This window comes from Fundulus heteroclitus, chromosome 19, assembly GCF_011125445.2.
Source record: "Fundulus heteroclitus isolate FHET01 chromosome 19, MU-UCD_Fhet_4.1, whole genome shotgun sequence".
Taxonomy (NCBI): Eukaryota; Metazoa; Chordata; class Actinopteri; order Cyprinodontiformes; family Fundulidae; genus Fundulus; species Fundulus heteroclitus.
Window position 1 is genome coordinate 3,832,602 of NC_046379.1, and position 22,103 is coordinate 3,854,704.

The following is a 22,103-nucleotide window of genomic DNA, read 5'->3' on the forward strand; positions in this document are numbered from 1 at the left end:
TTTTTGTCTCTGGTGCATTTTTGGTTAAAACAAATATGTTCCTTTTTCATGAAGTTACTGTCAGGTTGAGTAGGGAGACATTTTACTCAAGTAAGAATAGCGATACTTGAGTAATAATATGACTCATGTTATACGACTCATTTAAAATCCTTTTTAAAAAACAACATTTAAGTCAGTACTAAACACTTTTCATTAAACCCCCTTTTCTGCACGCTGCTTTTTATATGTGTGATTCAATACTCTTGTTTTATTAGGTGTAGATGAAACACATCACAAATAACAGAAATAAAGGTTTTAAAACATCGTCAGTCTTTATTAATCTATATAATGTATTTCTCTTAGTGAACTGAGTTGCTGAAATAAATAAACCGTTCAATAATTTATTGAATATGACTATTGCACTAAACTTTTATAGTTTACTCCCCTTGTCAATCACTCTGCAACACAAGTTTTAGGTCAGCTGCCGCCTTCATGACTCTGTAGGCCACAATATACCATCTCTGCAGTAAAAAAAAAAAGTATTTTTAATTGAATTACTGAAATACTACACTTTAAATATATATTCTAGGTAAATTACGCCATACCCAATACCATTGGGTCAAACAAATGAATTTCCTAAATATGTCCAGTAGAGGGCAATGTTACCCTGAAAATAACCTGATAATTTACTTCTACAACGGATAACTTCTGACGGTTCTAAATGTAGAGTCAGAAAGAAATATTCATGCAGTTTCTAAATGATTTAAATTCCTTCAGCCACAGCTTGGCTGGTGAGAGCTTCATTTTCTGGCTCCAAAGTCTTAACACAAGGAGAGCCCTAAATAAAAACCCACCATCAGCACAGATAGATTTAAAATCTTTTTATTTTTGTTTGCAGCCGGAGTCTTTTTCTGTGTGCAGTTTTCTACGAGTACTCCGACTTCCTCTCATCATCCAGAGACAGCCACGTTAAGCTAACTTGCCCTTCTGTGTGACTGTGGACATTCACGGCGATACTTTTCATGGCACATGTTGAATTCGCTGTTTGGTTAGGTTGAATGTTACAAATGTGATGCATGAGGCAAATCTGTGTGTTTTATACATTTCTAACCTTGTAGCGGCAGATGAGCGTTGACACTGAGCCTGGTTCTGGTTCTGCTGGAGGTTTTTCCTCCCCGTTAAAGGGGAGTTTTCCTCTCCACTGTCGCTTCATGCATGCTCAGTATGAGGGATTGCTGCAAAGCCATCAACAATGCAGACGACTGTCCACTGTGGCTCTATGCTCCATGGAGGAGTGAATGCTGCAAGTTAATGACTCGATGCAACCTGCTGGACTTCCTTAGAGAACTTTCTAACCAGTTAGGATAATTAACTGAACTTGACTGCTTTGATTAATGGATCTAGTTGGATCTGACAGATTTTTCTGCATGTTTGGATTGAATTTACTTTTTTGTAAAGTTGGTTGAATCTATATCTGTGGTGATTTGTAGCCGTATAATAAACTAAAACCTCCCCACACTCTTAAACATAAAAAATGGCCTTAAGGTATGTAAAGCGTGGGCCACACCCACCTGAAGGGTAGCAAAAACAGCCTTAAACAGGCAAAGCTAACAAAGCTTTTTCCTGACAAAACATCAAAAGAAAGTGATAAAGCCGGGGTATTCAGTTTATTTTAGAAAGACGCCCAACATCTGAACAAAAATAGGACAAAATAGATATAATTCACATTTCACAGAATACATCCTGGCAAATACTGACACAGTAGCACAACAGATGTTGCATAAGAGTAATGCAGTACAGGATTAAAACCTTTTTTTTTAAGTATAACAAATCATTATCATGAAAATGAACAAATAAATAAATGAATAAATAAATGAATGAATAAATAAATAAGATATAAAAAAATATGTAAATACATTTAAATATCAACCGTATCACCGCTAAAATGTTGCAGTCTTATGTAACAAAACTGAAAGAAAGAAATACAACACATCAGCTAAAGTAGGATAATGAGCTAAAATGATTTGTACTTGTAAACAGGCTGAAAGGCAGCGAAGCGTTAGTCGATGACGCCGTTCATCAAGATGTTTCTAACTAGAGCAGTTCTAAGAATTCACATCGATAATGAATGAAAAAAAAATCCTACGGTCTATTGTCTTCCAGTTATTTTGGCACATTTTGCAGTAACAAAGCTAACATGTCAGAGACTTTACAACACTTTCAGTTTCACAGCTGTACAGAACTCTGCTTCAGACGGGCTCTGCTGTAGAACTCTCCGTGCCTCCAGAAACTCGAACCTGAGCTACTTTTGCTTGTGCTTTCTCACATCTGCCTCTGTTCTTCTCCGCCCGGCCTGCTGCTGCTGCGGCGGCGGCGGCTCTCATGCTCCGGCTGTTCCAGTCGCTCTCTGCGCTGCTGTCCAGGGCCTGGGACTCTCGGCGCCACATGTGGCAGATGCTGCGGAAGGCCCTGCGCAGGTCCTTGCTCCTCATGGCGTAGATCACGGGGTTCACAGTGGAGTTGAGCAGACACAGCATGCTGCAGAAGGCGAACACGGTCTTGACGAAGTCGTTCACCTTTCCGAAGAGGTCGTAAACCATGATGGCCAGCAGCGGGCCCCAGCAGATGATGAGGGCCACCAGGATCATGACCAGGGTTTTAGCCAGACGGAGGTCCATCCGGACCTGCTCGGGCCTCACAGTCTGCACTTTGGCCCCTTCTGCGGTGTAGACGATGATGCTCCGCTGGGAGGTCCGGCTCAGCATGCGGACAGCGTGGTGGTGGGACTTCCAGAGGATGAACATGTAGGCGTAAATGATGAACAGCACCAGGATGCTGGTTATCCCGATCCAGAACATGAGGTACCGCTGATCAATCAGAGGGAAGATGTCCGAGCAGACTGAGGCGAGGCGCCTGCAGTTCCAGCCGAGCAGCGGCAGCAGCGAGATGATGATGGAGATGGTCCACATCATGCTGAAGGCAATCACCGCCTTGGTCTTCGTCACGATGCGCTTGTACGCCATGGGCCTGTGGATGGAGATGTAGCGGTCGATAGCGGTGAGGAACAGGCTGCCCACGGAGGCGGTGAAGGAGGCGATGACTCCGGCCAGCTTGAAGAGGAAAACGTTGGGGCTGTCCTTCCGGTGGAGAACGTGAAAGTCCAAAAAGCTGTAGACGAAAATGACGCTTCCTATCAGGTCGGCCACGGCCAGGCTGCCGATGAAGTGGTAAGACGGCCGGTTTCGAAGGGTCTGGGAGTGGAGGATCACACACAGCACCACGAAGTTCTCCAGCACAGTGAAGGTACCCAGAGTGAGCGCTAAGATGGCAACAGCAAGCTGCTGACCAGGGGTGAGGATCATGAAGCACTCCAGGTTGTCCGCAAAGTTCTCCGCACACTGTGTGGCGTCCACGCCCTCCACGGCGGTGGCGTTGCCCAGCATAAAGTCTGAGATGTTGGTGGGAAACACCGGAGACAGCGATGTGTAAAGGACCTCCTTATTGCCGAGGACGAGCTCCGGGAAGGAGCCGCCGACGGAGGCAGGGTGAGGTTTCTGGAAGCCGAAGCCGCTCTTTGCCGGGCCGGGGTCGATGGATGGGTCGTCGTAGCTGGCGTCGTTGGAGCCCAGGTACCGCACACCTGTTGTGAGCGTGCTCATGGCTGTGCCTGCCATCCTGTGCGCGGCCAACTTCATGACTGCGGAGATGCTCAGTGAAGAGGCGTGTTGTGTAACAGCATCAGAGGCAGGTGAAAGAACATCTACGAAAACAAAGGAATATCTGGTTTCCATCAAGAACACACAGCCGTGCACGGGGAATTTCTACTTTAAAGTGATTTTAGTTTCACATTCCAGACATAAAATGATTAATAAAGAGGAAAAAATAAATGTTTTGCAGAGCGAGATTAGGGAAATCTGTGCAGAAGCAGCTGACTCCCAGATGTATCTTAGACAATGATGGGAATCTGAACAGTTGAGGAACCTGTGCAGCCCCGGGGGAAAATCCCAGCTTTAAGTATGGAGGAAAACAGGGGCATCCCTATTAATTAAAGCAGGTCATTAAGCATTAAAGTGATTTTTCCCAGTAATTACTGGATTAATTGGGCATCATGGGGCCAGTTCAGGGATTAAGCATATCCGATCAATGAACCATTAACATTTGGTGACAGCACTCGTGACAATAATAATTTACAGTTATATTTACATGATTCTGTGGAAATAAGACGTCTACTGAAGTTCAAGAAGACCAAATGATTATGAAACAGTGCTTCTATAGAGTAAACCCAATTTAAATGCGGCCATGAACAAACATAAAACAAGAAAATCACGATTATTTGTAATAATAGATGTTTTAAAGTTGTGAAAACACAAACCTTCATTGCTTCGCTCCGAATATCCCGCAGTGATCCATATAAAGTCTGGAACAGAAAGTGTAAACTCCAGGGGGAGGGGGGAGCCTAAAAGTAAGAGTTAATAAGCAGTAGTTGTTGTCCAGGGGATGCTTGCAGGTGAATTGTCCCGTTTGGAGCCTTCAGACAGACGCCGTGAGCGCCAGAGCCAGGCTGGCTGTGCGCTCTGCTCTGGGAGAGGAGCGGCTATGAAGCGGCGCTTTGTGCGCCCGCTGCCTGGTCACATGACCCAAGGTGTCGGCTCATGGATCCCATCTCTATCTGTGCAGACTATTTAAAAATAAACGCATCATCACCAGCCGCGGATGAGCTTCACCGCCTCTCTGTTACCGAAGCGCACTGTTGGGTGTGCGCATAGAAGACGTTCCAGTGTTTCCACCGCTGTTTGCAGGCGCATGCTTTTAATTTGAAACGACCTGAGGGGTTTCATGGCGCTGACCTGAACGCTGAACTCAAACTCATCAGCTACAATCACCGCTGGGCAGGGCCGGCCCAAGGTTGTACGGGGGCTTAAGCTCAATTAGATTTGTTTGGAGCTAAAACAGTGGCAGCTTGCAGCGATAGGGAAGAGAGAATGGGCGTTGTAAAACCAAAGATTGAAAAATGTAACTTTGAAAAGTGAAACATTGAAAAATCAAGCATTGATCGGTCAAGCATTGTTAGAAAGTAAAAATGTATGATGATATTATCATTTTAACAAGGATAATTGTTTGGTATTTGCTAAGATGTGTTCGTGCTATGGTAACAAAAACATCACACAACAAGGATTACATATTTACAAAGTAAACTTGCCGATCCCTTTAAATACGAAAGAAAACAAAAAAAAAAACTAAACCAATTGTCTTTTAATTTATCTCAGACATGAATGGGAGGCCCCTTTATAATATAGGCACTTTATAATATAGCCAGTCAAACAACAGCGGAAAGCAGCTTGGAGAAGAGCAGTCAGAGATCTGGTTTCTGGATCAGAAAATGTTCTCCAACCTCCATCCCCGCCTCAAGACGTCTGCGTTTTTTCCCCCCAAGGTTTCCCAGAATTCACTCTGATCATCAAAAAGCATGACACTGCCACCATCATGCTTAATCATGGTGGTGGTGCTTTCAAGGTGTTAGATTCCCACCATAAATGATTTTGAAAACATGTAGTTTTTAAACGCTTGTGTCTCCTACACTGATTGTAGCAAAATGCAAAAGCAATGTTTCAGATTTTTGTTTGTACAAAATCTTAAAAGGTATAATATTTTTTCAGCCTTACAGTTATGCCATACTGTGTGCTGATCTATCACAGCACACACACACACACACACACACACACACACACACACACACACACACACACACACTATATATATATATATATACATATATATATACATATATATATATATATATATATATATATATATATATATATATATATATATATATATATATATATATATATATATAAACAATGGCTGAAGGCTGCTGACCTCTCAAGCTCATATCAGATGGAAGAAGTCCACTAATTACGATGCAGTCTAATAAAGCAAATCAAAATGTAAAGTTCAGTTCTATAATTGCACTAATCATGCCGCTCGGACTAAAACGTGGATAACTTGTTTTGTAGATCTGGAAAGAAAAAAGGTTTACATCGAGGACTAAAGTATGGCACCGTTGGTAGTCCCTCGACGGCATGGAGAAAGTAATTGTTCCTGTAATTTCCTGCTCATGTGTTTTTGAACGGACACCATGCAGTGCAATTCTAGAGCAATTTTAATCTCAGAGTACTGCTCAGTCTGTAATTTATCTATTTGCAGCAGTTGTGGGTCATAAGCACACACGAGTTGGTTTCCTGCCCTGCGCAGCTGCACAATTATTTCCACTGGGCTCCCTCAGCAGCACTGGTTCACAAATTACATGTATCTTCTTGTGGAGTCATAATGTTGGGTTTATAGCACATATGAGCAGCTATTGATTCTTTGTTGCAGAGCAGTGTGTTCAGCATGTTCTCTTTGTGAAGATGGTTTACAGAGACTGACCAGATTTTCTCATGAGAGAGGAAGATATTGACCAGGAAACTACCGCAGCACATTTTATGTTTGAACATTTGATGTTTGCTTTCAGGTTTTTATGTTCAGACTTCTGTTACCTCGCAGATTAAGGCTGCAGGGCATCACACTTCTCTTTAGGGAGGGTAAAACTTCATTTATTGCTAATAAAACTCTTTTCCAGAACTTATTCTCCTGTAAGGTTCTAGTAAGTTAAATTCCTGGAAACCTACTTTCCTAAATTTACCAGGTTCTGCAACATGTAGAGGTTGCTCCGCATAATATACTGAATACCATCTGAAACGTACCTGGCAAATTCAGGAAAAGTAGTGGTTTGGTTCCAAGGAAAGCACTTGGTGTGGTGTTTCCAGCCGGATCACAGGACTGATGATTTAGTTTCCCAGAGGAACGCTCATGTTGATGCATAACAAAGGTTCTTTTGATCTTTTAGACATGAAGCCATTTTGATAACTTGTTGGAAGAGAGAGATTTTGGGACTTTTCATATTGAAGCAGCAGTGGCCTGTCGTGTGCAGACCCCCACTAGGTCTGGAAATTGCTGGTTTTCTGCCTCTTGTAAAACGTCACAGGAAGTGCCCTTCAAAGATCAAATGTCAACCAATATAAAGTTTCTAAACAGTGACTTAAATGGGCTGCTGATGCGTATTTTTACAGGCTATGTGAATAATGAGAGCAGAAACCCAACAGACAGCAGCATAAATTACAAATTAAAAAACGATTATAACATCTATCCTCATTGTTTTGTGTAAGCCTCCTGATTCTAACAGGACAGATGAGTGTGTACGTGTCCGTGTAACCTTTTGACTTTCATGTGACTTCATGCTGGTCTCTGATTGGCTATTTAAAGACTCTCCTCACCTCTCTGCACCCGTAGCCAATCCGTGCTTTATGTGTCTCTCTTCATCCAATCAGATTCATTCATCACACCTGTCAATCAAAGGCTACTTTCACACTGCAGGGAAATGCGACCCAAATCCGTGTTTTTCATGGCAGTGAAAAAATCAGATTTGTGCCTCTTCCAAATGTATTACTAATTGAGGCATGTGTCGGATGTTTTTCAAAGCGTCCACCGTCTGAACGGTCATGTGGCATTTTATCCTTCTGTTACATCCCTCTCCTGACTCTCACTTTTTTTTTTTTTTCTCCTGACTTTCACTTTACATCCACACACAGCAGTAGCAGTTAGCGCGCCATAAAAGACCATTGTTAATAGGTGTGCTGCTTTCTTCTTCTTCGTCTGATGAACACATGAAGATAGCACCTCTACAACTGAGTAAATGTTACAAAAACGATAGAGAGCTGCAGCAAACTGTCAAAGTTTGAGGTTTTACTCAATGTTGCTGTGAGTAGCAGCCATCATGAATACAGAAGTCGGAACCATCCTGTTGCACCGAGTTTCCGACTCGTAATACCGACTTTAGGGGCCGTTCCAGTTAGAATTTCCAAACCGGAGGTCGTGAATTATGACCACCGAGGATAAATAGAACGCACTGTTATGGTCGGCTCCCATTGCTCAACAGCCTTCTAATAGGAGAGACGACAGCTGGTATCCACGTTTTTTTGTTTAATTTTTTATTTTATTTTTTTACAAAACTTTATTGAACAGTTGTAGAAACAAGTCACCATTACTTCTATGAACAGCGCGCTGCTCTGTGACATCTTCTGTTATCTGAGCATGCGGGTCGCTTTGCGGTCTTTAACCATTCAGACACAAGTTTAGAATAGAATAGAGGAATAGAATATTTTTTATTTATCACTGCGTGTTATCTTCTTCGGTTCACATTACACATAATGAAGGCAAAAAAACCTGACAAACCAACAGGCAAAGAACAACGGTTACATCTTTATGTTTTATTTTTTTTAAGAGTTCAGGAAAGTTACAGATATCAGATAATGAGGTAGTACGGTGCTTATTTAACAGTGATGATCTGAGGCTTTGCCTACAGCAATGTGCATTTAGATATTCTGAGATGACAGTTTGCAGTAGGCAGTAACATTAAGGTTGATTGTAACGTATGACGGGTTAGTAGCAGTGGGGTGATTTTTAAGAGTTGGATCTGCAGTGTGAACGTAACAAAAGTCACCGCCCTTGTAGCTTAGATGCACAGAAGCAAATAATTCTCAAACATACAGACACAAACAGAAAAGTCAGACAGGCAGCAACATCAAGGTAGGAGTGAAAATTCGGTCTTTTATTTACAGAATAATAATTTCACGAGGCCTTCACTGGAGGGAAAAAGCAATTAGACAAAACAATGAGTCTCATAATGAATGAAAATCAATCTGAAGGATGAATACCTTTCTTCTTCTTAAAACTCTTTTTATCCAAGTGAAAGAAGCAGCGCTGTCTGCATATCCCTCTGGATTCAAACTTAAGTTAAAATCAGTGCAAACATTAAAATGTGAAAACCTAAAAAAAGCCAGAATCAAATTTAAATCTATCAACAGAAATCTTCTCAATACTCATTAGAACAAATATAACTGACAAAAAAATGTGGATCAACAGCAAATGGAGGAACAACATCTTATCTTCCAAGAATTTCACACAACCTTTCTTAAAATAGGTTGATAGGGACAAATATAAGATTTAACATCAGCTAAGTGGACTCGACAGGTACGAGTCGGTTGACCAGTCAGACGCAGACCTGAAGAAACTATAAACTAAGCTCACAAGCACAGTCAAGCATGAATTTAATGTACATCATATATCCATCTTTTTTTTTTCCTTTGGTCATCAAAGAGACTAATTTAAGCTCCAGAAATAGTAGAAAAATAAAACCCATTCATCACTTTGTGCATAATAAACATATCATAGCAGCCATTGTTTCCACATTCAGTTGCGTTCCTGTAATTCCAAGTTTATCATCACAATTGTCATCTTTCTTTTTACTTTCGTTTCGAACAATTAAAGTTGCAACAAAAGCAAAAACAGGAAATAGAAAACGTCTCCAAAAGCGAAATGACAAAATGATCTGTGAAAAACAAATAAACACAGGTGTTAGAAAAGAGAAACTTATCCAGTCCTGCCCCTAAGTCTGCAAACATTTTATTATTCATAAGAATAAGAATTCCTTTATTGTCCCACAATAAAAACTTCAGAACAATAACCATATAACTATATGACTACATGGCTGCTGTAAATTGAAATTTCCTCTCAGGTCCTTATTACTAAATGTATTTTGAATATAACTTGGAAAGCATTTTATTTCCTGCTTCAGTTTATTCTAAGTTGCACCAAATCCATGAATTTTACGCCTTGTGATTAAAAAAACAAAAGCTTAAATTTCCGTTCATTAATCCTGTTTGACAGAATCAACATTTAAATTTATGGTTAATCGTGGATAGTTTTAAGCTTTCAGGATTTTAATGAAAGGCGGTTAATAGTTTCACAGATGCTGTCAGGACTTCAGAAAACATCCTGATGTGTTGCATCCCAAAGATTAATATGATAATAAACCGCAGTTTAAGTTCTGTGTGAATAAGTTTGCTTTGACTGAAACTAAAAGAGGCCGTTTAAAGAGTCCTGCAAAAATATCCCTCTGCAGGTCACAGTTCACATCCTGCGTGCGTGTTGCACCTCGTCCATCGTGATAATCATGATCATTACTGCAGAGACAGCCGAGACGGTTTCACATCCATCTGGCTTTTATGATAAATATTGCAAGCGATTTGCATTTAGTGGTACTATCAGCCGTCCACATGAAAGAGCCATTATGGAACCCATTTACTATTGATCTCTCACCATTATTATACCCTGTCGGCAGCCAGTCTTCCTGATTAGACCTACTCATGCATTAGGAGGTTATTTAAAGGAAACAGATTTCCCTTTTGTGTTACGTCAACAGTTGTTTTTTGTGAAATAAAATGGTAAAACCTGAAGACGCAGTTGGGGCGGCGTGTTAGCAGTCAAGCCTCCAACGCAGCGGTCTGTCCATGATGGAGGGGACGGAGACGGGTGAGGGGGAAGAGATGCAGAAATAGCGGAGGGGAGGAGGCTGTGGCTGATCACTGACAGCTCCTAACTGGTTCCTAATCTGCCACTTCTATATTCTGGCAAGCCCAGCTGGAGACACTTCATACTGTAGCCAAGGTGACACCGTGCAGCCGAACGGAAATCGCCTCAGATCCGTTTGGTCGGGAGAAAAAGCCTAAACATAATTATTACTGAATCGATTCAGGAGGCGTTTTTACATTTTACTGGCTTCTTGTCGGGGATTATCCACTTCACCAAGCAGCCCGGCTTTACTAAGCAAACCAATGGTCCATCCATTCTCCAAAGAGTTTTATTTGGACAAACTGTTCTCTGTCCAGGACAAAAAAAAAAAAAAAAAAAAGCAGCCAAATGCAAAACTTGAAAGTGTTGTGTTTCTCTCCTGCATCAGAGTTTCTGCATGCATCACCATCACAGGGCAAAGCAGCACAGCTAGCCATGAAAAAAAAAAAAAGTTGTGACTCAATGCCTTCTGTGAACAAATGTCCCCCCTCTTGTCCTCTCTTCCTCCATCCATCCATCCATTTAATTTCCACCTAATCCTGCTCAGGGGCGGGAGTCTATCTCCAGTCATCAATGAGCCATCCAGACGAACAGCATATTACAGATCAACACGTTTAATTTCACTTGGTAGGACTTAAACCGCGGCTTATTATCATATTAGCCTTGGTTGGAATAGGAGTATCTGTGAGCGCAGAGCAGAAAGACTGACAACATAATGGTCAGTTAGTAGAATCTCCTTCATGCACCATTTAATCATGTAAAGACCTTTTTTATCTCTGCAGAACACACTTGCAATCACAAAGACTTAGCAGGTGGTTCAGTACATTTTCACTTGCGCACATTCTGCAAATGCTTGCTACAGGCAGAGATGATCTACTCAGGCAGAAGCACCGAGCTTTACATAACACCTGACTGTTCCTGCCACTGGTTTCCTTCAGCCTGAGCAAACTGCAGTGGTACGTAACCCTTTAGCCCGTAAAGACGCTGAAAATCACGAGTAAAAGAGCAAGAATTCTCCTCTGGAATAGCTGGGTTTGCTTCCAGCAGGATGAAGCGTTCATCTGCGCCTCCTGCAGCTGCAGCGGCTCAGAGACGGACAAAACCCCCAAATAAACCTGACTGCCATGACTCCAGCAGTCACTTTACCTGGAAACACCTGAGCCCTTTCTGTCAGAGCGAGGCGCAGTTGTGAAATTGAATTTTCCTTTTTCACTTGTCATGTTCCTCATTTCCAGTTCAGATTTTATGCTAAACATGAGTGCTTTAAATGTTTCTTTAAAGAAAATCCTGAAACAAATCATCCAAAGGGTTTCCGCTGGCTTTCCAAGCAATAAGTCATTTAAAAATACACTTTTCTGACTCATTCTCTTTTGACAAAGCGAGTTAGGTAAATTTGTCCCTTGAACTAATTCCTAGTTTTTTGTCACTGATTTAGTACATCATTGCTGTTGTAACTTGTAGCTTCACATAACCTCTCAGGTTTGTTTGTGGGAGCTTTATGCTGCAGTTTACATCCAAGCATATGTTTTCATTTAGGGTAAACTTGAATCATTCGTTAATTTGAATTTTGCTTCTACTGAAGTAAATTTTCTGTCATCTCTGTTCAGATTCTCCATCCAGGTGCGGTGGAGGGGTTTGAACAGCACTTCCTGTTTGTAAAGGTTCATGATCTCATTGATTTCATCATTGGGAAGAACAGGTTTTCTGCTATATTATTTATTTTCTTCAAACCTTTGAGCTGCACTGAATGGATTAATATATTTTGTACACCATTTAGTGTCAGATGAGCTTGCAAGTTAAATTAATAATCTTATTCATGTTCTTAGATTGTATTGTTTGCTTTAACCTACTTTCTGATGGTGCAGACCGATGAGGTTCAGGCGTGATTCAATTCGGCATAAAAACAGATTTTGGCAAACTGGGATTCTTTAGATGGAGAATTATGAGAGATAAATACGCATCCGTTTCTTTCCTAACAAAATTGGCAGAAAAGAAGATAAATAAAATCCACCAATAAGAAACTACATCGGCTGATGCAGTCTACCCACCACCTTTTTACCTTTTTTTCTGATCTCACATCCTTCAAACACAGGAAGTACTTCCATGTGTCGATGATGATGACGCGCATGTGATCACACGGCTGTAAAGAAAAACCCCAAACTGACAAAAACAATGTATGTCATTAGAAATATATTGAATAGAAATGTGGTCACTTTGCAGGACAGAAAAAGGAAAGAGTGAGCGTTCTTGTTTTATCCAGAGATCCTCTATGCAGGAGAGGTTGTGGAAGAGAACTAAACAGTTGAAGAGGAAGGACATCTCCTCTCCCGATTAAAAACAGTTTGTTGGAAATAGTTTTTCCCCGCGATCACAAAACTGTTGGAAATACGGAGTCCCAAGACGGAAGGATGATGATAACACAGTTCATGATACGACAAATTGCTCTAGCGGAGTCAGCAGCCGCACCGTTCTGATGACTTTAGTTATTGTTTATGAGCACAAAGATTGTTAGTGCAAAGGCTCAGCTGATGTCTGCAGACCACATTATTGAAAGGGGACATATAATGGTTTTCAGTTCTTCCTTTTCACCTTGAAATCATTTAGGTGTGGTCAATATAAAGTAGAATGGCAATGCTTTGTTTTGAATCCCTTGTTAGTGTTCCCCCACTTTCCCCCCCCTGCTCTGAGGTGTGTCTGAGAGCAACTCGATTTTCTGCTGTTTCTTTAAATCTAAATGTATTTCAGGGCTAAAAAAAAGTGGATTTTGCATGATGTGTCCCCTTTAAATAAATCTAAGGCATATTTGGTCACAAAAATTAGGTGCATCCGCAAGACGTATATCTCAGTGTCTGATTGTGTTTCGTTATTTTACCTTCCCTTCATCCACTCCATGTATAGCTTTGGCTTAACGTTTTTGGGCAAAACAACATTTTCTTGATAGTTACGCAGCTAAACCATCATGAGTAAAACAGGATCTGAGTAAGTGATGAAAAGTGGGACCTTCAGCTGCTGTTTAACAGTTTCACTGCACTTAATAATATTAACTATCCTGGTGAAGCAGTTTAATGAGAAACACGTGGGGGCCCACGCCTTTTAACATGCTAGTAAAAATGCTATATGTGTGCGTGTGAATGCATGACATGTTCTGTTCAAAAAGGGATGTCCTATGATTATAAGTCCAATTTGAAAACCAGACTCTGTTTCTGGGTATTCTGATATCCCAGGACTAATAATTGTGTTTTGCTTTGCCTTTTTCTTTGCGAATGACCGAAATGGGTGAAACAAGCTGGTGGAAGCGGCAGATTATTTCTCCTTCTGAGCCTTTAGAGATCGGATGGTCGAGACATTTCAGGTGAGTCACATGCGTCATGTTTACAGATCTACAGCACCTCAGACTGCCCAGAATAGATAATGTCAGCGACCTGCCCTGAGACCTGCTGCTGGTCTGAAGTTATTGCTGCGGCAGGTTGAAGACGCCCTGAATCAAATCTACAGCCACAGCTACAGCTGCTCTGTAAAAAAAGGTAAATGTCTGCATATTGTTGCTGTATTTGCCTCTTTTTGGCTTGGCAGTGTGTGACTGAGGTTCCATATAGAAAAAGGCACATATTTACCAAACAACATACATGCCACATTTTGACACATAGTTAATTAAAAAATGCAATTTTCAAATGATAATTTTATCTACTAAAGAAAAAAAAAACTGTCTCTGTGTGAAGAAACATATCTGCTCTGGCTGTTGTGGGACCAAAAACACATTGAAGACACGTAATGTGGACAAATAAGTCCATTCAGCTCGCTAGAAGAATAGTGTAAAATATAAGAAGCACAACCCAGGCTGTCAGCTGCTGAATGTGCAAAACAGGCATCTGTGACATCATCTGCGCCTGCAGCATGGCCGACCTCCGACATGAATAATAAACATGCCTCGCCTTTTATTTCATCTATGTATTTCTGGAGACCGTAATTCAGGTAACATAAAAAATGTGTTTTTAATTGTATTCTGTAAGAGTATTTTTATGTTATATTTTTAATGAGTTAATTCTGTTTAGTCAATTGTAATTAGATCATTTTTACAATGTGTTTTAAAACTAACTAAATGTTTTTGCACTTTAAAGAATTTGGTCTTTTTACTCTCATTCTGTCTCATGAGCCCCTAATTGGCTTCATAGACTTAAATAGCCAAATTCGTGGTCTGATAACTTCTGTTGTTTCAGATCAGTAAACCTTAAAATAATAAACCATGATTTAATTTAATTAGATCAATCAACACCATTCAGCATCACGGATGGGTTGGCTTACTCTCCATTACAACTGTAACCCAGTTTGAGCTTTTTTAGTCACTCCCTTTACATTTACTGTTCTCTGCTAACTTTAGACTTAGACTTAGACTTTCTTTATTGTCATTTTGTATACACAGAGTGCATACAGAACGAAATTTCGTTTTCACACAGCTCAGAAAGATTGCAGTAACTCTACAGGATACCTTGCAGTGAATTACAGTACAGGATAAAGTGCAGTGATAAATCGCAGTCGCTTACAGGATATGTTTCAATTGACTTCCGGATAAAGTGCAGCAGTGAACAGTAGGCAGTTGAAATGTAAACAATGTAAAACAAATGTAAACAAATATGCAGTAAGGTGCAGCAGTGATTTAAAAGTAGACAGTTGCATTGTACACAGTTTTGCAGTACGTTTCCGGTTAAGGTGCAGCAGCAATTTTGCAGGATACGATACAATGTGCAAATGTGCAAATCAGCGAGTCGAGTGTGGTACACAGTCCGTTTTTATACTTCCGCTGTTCAGCAGTTCAACAGTCTGATGGCAGCAGGGAAAAAGCTTTTGCAGAACCTGGTGGACCTGCAGCGGATGCTGCGGAACCTCTTCCCAGAGGGCAGCAGGGAGAATAGTCTATGGTGGGGGTGTGAGGGGTCCCTGAAGATGTTACGGGCTCGAGACACACACCGCTGCGATGAAATGTCTTTTATGGAGGGAAGAGGAGCCCCGATGATCCCTTCTGCTGTCCTCACCACTCTCCTCACATTCTTCCAGTCGGAGGCACTGCAGCCTCCACACCACACAGAGAGAGAGCTGGTCAGAATGCTCTCTATGGTGCTTCTGTAGAAGGTCGTGAGGATGGGCGGGGGCAGGCGGGCTCTCCTCATCCTCCGCAGAAAGTACAGTCGCTTCTGTGCCCTCTTCACCAGTGACGTGGTGTTCACAGTCCAGGTGAGGTTGTCCGTGATGTGCACCCCCAGGAACTTGGTGCTGCTGACCACCTCCACAGCTGAGCTGTTGATGAGCAGCGGAGTGTGGTGAGGCTGGTTCTTCCTGAAGTCGACGATGATCTCCTTCGTCTTCTCCACATTCAGGATTAGGCTGTTGTCTCTGCACCAGTCCACCAGCTGCTCCACCTCCTCTCTGTAGTCCTGGTCGTTGTCGTCTCTGATCAGGCCCACCACCGTTGTGTCGTCCGCAAACTTCACGATGTGATTGGTGGTGAACCTGGGGACGCAGTCGTGTGTCATCAGGGTGAACAGCAGGGGGCTCAGGACGCAGCCCTGAGGGGAGCCCGTGCTGAGGGTGATGACATCAGAGGTGTTCTGTCCGACCCGGACTGACTGAGGTCTGTTGGTGAGGAAGTCTAGCAGCCAGTTTCGTAGGGGTGTGTTGAAGCCCAGATGCTCCAGTTTTCCCACCAGATGTTGTGGGATGATAGTGTTGAACGCTGAACTGAAGTCCAGGAACAGCATCCGCACGTGCGTGTTCTTCTCCTCCAGGTGTGTCAGGCTCAGGTGAAGAGCAGAGGAGATGGCGTCCTCAGTGGAGCGGTTCCGTCGGTAGGCAAACTGGAACGGGTCGAGTGTTGGGGGGAGACTGGAGACGATGTGTTCCTTCACCAGCCTTTCAAAGCACTTCATCATGATGGGAGTCAGTGCAACAGGCCGGTAGTCGTTGAAACAGGTGACTTGAGGTTTCTTTGGCACCGGAATGATAGAGGCAGACTTGAAGCATGCTGGCACTATGGCTTGCTCCAGCGAGGTGTTAAAAATGTCTGTGAGGACACCAGCCAGCTGACCTGCACACTCCTTGAGCACCCGCCCAGGTATGTTGTCGGGGCCTGGGGCCTTCCGCGGGTTGACTCTCCTCAGAGTCTTCCACACGTCGGCGGTGTCAAGGCAGAGGACCTCCTCTTCCTGATGGGGAACAGCTTTCACTGCTGGAGTGCTGTTTAGTGCCTCAAACCTCCCAAAGAAGTTATTTAGTTTACCTACAATCACAGTTCTTGTATTTTTACTGCTCTGTGATAGGCAAACACAAATGTTTGCATAACTGTGGAAAGGAAGAACAACTGTAAACAGTTTTCATTTTATAATCTAAAAAGTGTTCCTTGCATTTGCATTCATCTCTCTTACATACATTTCTGTGCACCCAGTTATCTCCATCATCCAAAGCTTCAGACGTATCACTCTTCAGTCAGTCCTTTATCCAGAAATTAAGGGAGTATGAGGGAACTGCAGAACCTACCAAAACATGAAGGTCCCCTCTGGATGAGCTGCAGTGGTCCACAGCTCAGGTGGGAAAACCTGTCAACAGCAAAACTGCAGTTTTAGTTTTCCACTTTTGAGCTTTTGGAAAGTGTGAAAAAAGAAGTCACAAACTGTCCTGTTTCCAGTTTGCCACATGGAGGAAAAATACTGCACTTTATCCTAAATGCTGTGATGGAAACTTGTAATCTACCACTGTTCTTGGTTATCTGAAGAAAGATTACTACAGCCGATGTGACCTATTGTTTCGCCTTACGTCTGCTATCTCACAGGTCTGAACATGTTTTATTTAGCTGGAATCAGGGCAAAACGCCTATTTGAACTGTAAAGGTTGCAAACCCCTAGCTTAGATCAAAGCTTGTCCATGTATTGGAATGGCCTAGTCAAAGTCCAGACCTAAATCCAATGGAGAATCTGTGGCAGTTCTTGATAAGTGATAATCTGACTGAGTTTGAGCTTTTTTACAAAGAAGTGTTGAAGTATTCCTGAAAGAAAATTCAATGGAATTCTGTTTTATTTATAATTGTGTACTTCAAAGCTCATAACATGGGTAAGTACACTGATCACTGAAATATCTTAAATCAATTCAATTCAATATTTTATTTATATTGCGCCAATTCATGTCATCTCAAGGCTCTTTCCAAAGTCAAATTGGTGAGAAAGTTTCCTCTCTAAGGAAACCCAGCAGGTTGCATCAAGTCTCTCCAAGCAGCATTCACTCCTCCTGAAAGAGCGTAGAGCCACAGTGGACAGTCGTCTGCATTGTTGATGGCTTTGCAGCAATCCCTCATACTGAGCATGCATGAAGCGACAGTGGAGAGGAAAACTCCCCTTTAACAGGGAGGAGAACCTCCAGCAGAACCAGAACCAGGCTCAGTGTGAACGCTCATCTGCCTCCACCCACTGGGGCTTAGAGAAGACAGAACAGAGACACAGAAAGCTCAGAAGCTCACATTGACCCAGGAGTACTTTCTATGATAGAGAAGAGAGAGCAGAGACACAGAAAGCACAGAAGCTCACATTGACCCAGGAGTACTTTCTATGTTAGATGGTAATAGTGGATGATCTGCCTCCCCTGATGATGTCACAGCTAACAGAACACCAGACCAGGTGTACCTTCTATGAAGAGAAAAATGACAGAGAACAAAAAGTTAAAAGCTGAAATAACAACAAACAACGCAAATTGGAGAACAGTAGGAAAACTCAGCAGAGTGAGAGAAATAGACCCTGATGTCCTCCAGCAGCCTAAGCCTATAGCAGCATAACTATAGAGGTAGCTCAGGGTAACATGAGCCACTCTAACTAGAAGCTTTGTCAAAAATTAAAGTTTTAAGTCTAGTCTTAAAAGTAGACGGGGTGTCTGTCTCACGGACCAAAACTGGAAGTTAAAACTGGGAGTTAAACCAATTCAAACCACGCACATGCTTCCTTTCACCTTGGGTTTACCCCCTACTTTGTGATGATTTGTCACACCAAATCCCAACAAAATACTTTGAATTCTGTAGGACACTGTGAAAAAAAGTTGAGCGGAATATATTTAAATATATTTGCAGGGCACCATATCCCACAGAGATCCCACAGAGATTGTGGTCTCGGTGTATACAGCACTTCTGTGTTGTACACCGGAAAATCTACCACATAATCCATTAGTCAAAGCATCTACACCTAGATGTGATCTGAACCTTCACAGGTAGCGATTGCATCTTCTCCTCCAAAAGCAATTATGGCCATCTGGGCTGGAAAATAAGCAGACGGCTGCAGGGTATAACAAGGCTGCTGGCGGGCAGCCACTACCTATCATACTGTACAGAGATGATCCTTCACTTTAGAAATATGAAGCCCACCCCCCCATCTAGTCTTCATCACCACACACACAAGCGAGCAGACAAGGACACACTTTTTATCACTTCACAGCTTGTGGCCTAATGACTTCTGACTCACACGTAGACGTTCTAAACTTTCAATTATCTGTGAATTATCACACTGAAGCAGCTCACCATATCTGTGCAAAGCCCAGCAGCTCCACCAGTAAACACCTTTAACATCGACACGTGCACCTTTATTTGTTTTTTTACCATCCAGCCTCTGCGCCTTTCTTAAAAACGGATTCTATAATCCAGATTTTCATCTCCAGTCGTTTCTAACGACAAGAAGAAGCTTGCAACGCTCTAAATACACTTTTTTTTATCGCATTCCAAAGGAACAAAAGAAAAAAAGTTCAGCTCTTAAGGCGAGCACGAACATTTAGCGTTCCTATTTGCGATGAGAGGAATATAAAGGACCTTCGTTAACGTTTAAGTGCATCACCATGGTAACTGTGCGAGATCACAACCGGCCAAGGTCGCCTGGCTAAGCCCACGTTTAGTTATGTGTCTGGGTGTCAGCGCGGAGAAAGGCTCTGTAAATGTGTGCAGATACCAGCTCAGAGAGTGGAAGATCGGTGTGATCACGCAGTTCTTGCAGCATCGCCGTGTTTTATGTAGGACTGCCATCAGCTCTAGGCTGCCATCGCAGCAGCTGACTGCGTCTGTCGCGACGCTGCTGCCGCTGCTGGGTGGCAGTTGGCGTGTCATACGGGCTCTTTGATGCCTTCTGTCACATGTTGAGCAGTTTCGTGCTTCTGCAAAGAATATATTAGCCTTTTTTCCTTCGTTCTTACTAGGTCTGAGTGTAAAGAGTTTTATCTAAATGTATCCATTAGAGCTAATCGCCACATCCTGTTTAGGTTTTTTATTAAAATAATTTTTGCATTCAGGTTGAAATGTTTAATTTGCAAACCTGCAGAATGCAGCGAGTGATAATGTGTCAATAGATGGCGGATCATTAAGCGCCGCAGTTGAGAGGCTCACTAAGAAAATATTTTAGTGGTCCCACAAGTGCAAAAACTCGTGGGACTAATTTTGTGATGTTAATGTTTTAAGCTGCAGGGTTTACAGTTAATGCAGTCATTTGTTTTGAGAACAGTCTGATTATTTAGCAATGGGTGCAACACCAAGAGCTAAATTGCTGTGACTGCTTAGCCTGAGTGGTGTAAGGAACACTGGATCTGCACTGAAAACTTCTGAGTCTTGGCCTCTATTACAGTTCTTATCGGTCTCATCTATTCAAACACTCTCTGAATCGATCTGCTGGATAAAGTCCTTTGATTACAGAACCCTAATCTTATATTTTAGAGAATTTAGTGTAACAAGGATATTATAAAACTGTATTTATGCTTAAAATAACAATAACAAATGCATACATTTCAGTGACTTATGAAGTAAAGACGCATAAGCACCACATGAAAAAAAAAATCAAATGCAAAAAAGGTAACAGGGGAACTCTTTATTTTTATTAGTTAATTAAAGATGCGACTTTATCAACAAATCTGTCAATGTCTTTCTCTAAAAAGTAAATTGTAGGTCATAGTAGGGCTGGGCGATATGGATTAAAAAATAAATCTCCGATTTTATCATACCAAATCCGATTAATCGATTTCTTCCTCCTTTTTGTTTCATTAAAAGAAATTAAAGAAATTATTTTAAAACCTTGCTTTTTATGTCAAGCATTTCGTCAGGGAGTTGAGCTGAATTCAAAGTGCAACTAAAAACAAGCTGTGAAACATGCTTGTAAAACAAGATGGCAGCCGTGATATTATAATCAATGAAAATATAACAAAACATTTGCTGCTAGTGGTATTACACATTGAGCTAAGAAAAGGCTTCACTGCACTTGTGAACTTCAAACTAAGTTAAAAAAAAAAAGTAAATAAGTAAATGAAGTACCTCGTATTATGGTAAAAAAAAGTTTCCACTTAACAATATTTTGACAATAATTTTGCCTAAACATATATTCAGCATCACATGCTGTTCTCTTCATGGAAACCCAATGAGTGTATTGGCAAAATAAAATCCAGATTTTCCAAAAATGAAATCTTAAAGAATTGTAAATTCGAATTAATCGATTAAATCGATTTATTGCCCAGCCTTAGGTCATAGCTATAACTTTTTCATCAAAACGATAAATTTTTCAGAAATACTACATCCACAGAACGTCTAGAGTGGTGCAGAATAAAAGTTTTAAAATTTACTGAAAAATAATAATATATAGTATATAAATAACTGCTTTATAAATGTTGTTGGGTCCTGCATATATTAAATATTTACTTCTGGTTACAATGCCAACATCGAAATTAAAGGATTCTGCACCGATCGTATTAATCGTAGGTTGAAGTCACATGAGACGGCGCTCAGATGTTGCCAGATCTTAGTAGCTCCATGATAGCGGTGAGAACTTATTCTCTGCGCTACGTTTCTCAGATTTATTGAATCTTTGAATTGCTCAGATTCAAGTGTACCAAAAAAGAAGCAAAACGGCAGCGAACAAGCTCACTACTGACAATTCGTCAGGTGTAGGGAATCTTAGCAGCTGCTTCTGTTATAGTCAGACAAAGCAAAAGTTAATCTTTAATATTTATGAAAGCAGGCTGCACTGCTTTATGGGGACAACACATAATAAAACAAGATAATGAACATATATGGAGAGTTTTATATCCGCTTGTCATCAGTATGAAAGTTAAATTAATTTTGGGTTTTGATGGTTCCTTTTCTTGAACCTTTTTCTGCAGCGTGTAAAGATGGGATCTTGTTCTTTCGGTCATGATCCAGACCTGATGAGGGTCAGAATGTAGATGTGCCGGTGAACCGAGAGCTTTGCTTTTTGGATCAGCTCTTTCTTCACCACAACAGACTGGATCAGCGGCGATATTATTGCACAAGAAGCTCCAATCCATCTGTCCATCTCTCATTTCACCCCACTTGCACAGGCACTTTGTCATATTTACATGTCTCAGATTATCAAACAAAATTAGTGTCTGACAATATACTGATACAAAACCTGGGTTTCAAATGATTGTTCTACTTATCATGGAAAATAAGCTATTCAAATCAATTTGGCCCCATGTGAAAAAGCTAAACATAATTAAATTCAGTAAAATATTATTTATATAGTGCCAATTCAATTCAATTCAATTTTATTTATATATTGCCAATTCACAACACGTCATCTCAAGGCTCTTCACAAAGTCAGACTCCATCAGATCCTCCAGGTTGGTGAGAAAGTTTCCTCTCTAAGGAAACCCAGCAG

The 22,103-nt window shown here is 41.4% G+C and overlaps 1 protein-coding gene across 1 annotated transcript; it reads right to left on the minus strand.

The window, feature by feature from the left end:
- Window positions 1-1,636: 1,636 nt before the first annotated feature.
- Window positions 1,637-4,810, minus strand: LOC105929866 (cannabinoid receptor type 1B). Its single transcript, XM_012867786.3, has 2 exons — window positions 4,352-4,810; window positions 1,637-3,739 (listed from the first exon to the last, which is right to left on the minus strand). The coding sequence occupies exon 2, from the start codon at window positions 3,672-3,674 to the stop codon at window positions 2,229-2,231; it is 1,446 nt and encodes a 481-aa protein (XP_012723240.2). The 5' UTR covers window positions 3,675-3,739; window positions 4,352-4,810; the 3' UTR covers window positions 1,637-2,228.
- Between the last annotated feature and the right edge of the window lie 17,293 nt (window positions 4,811-22,103).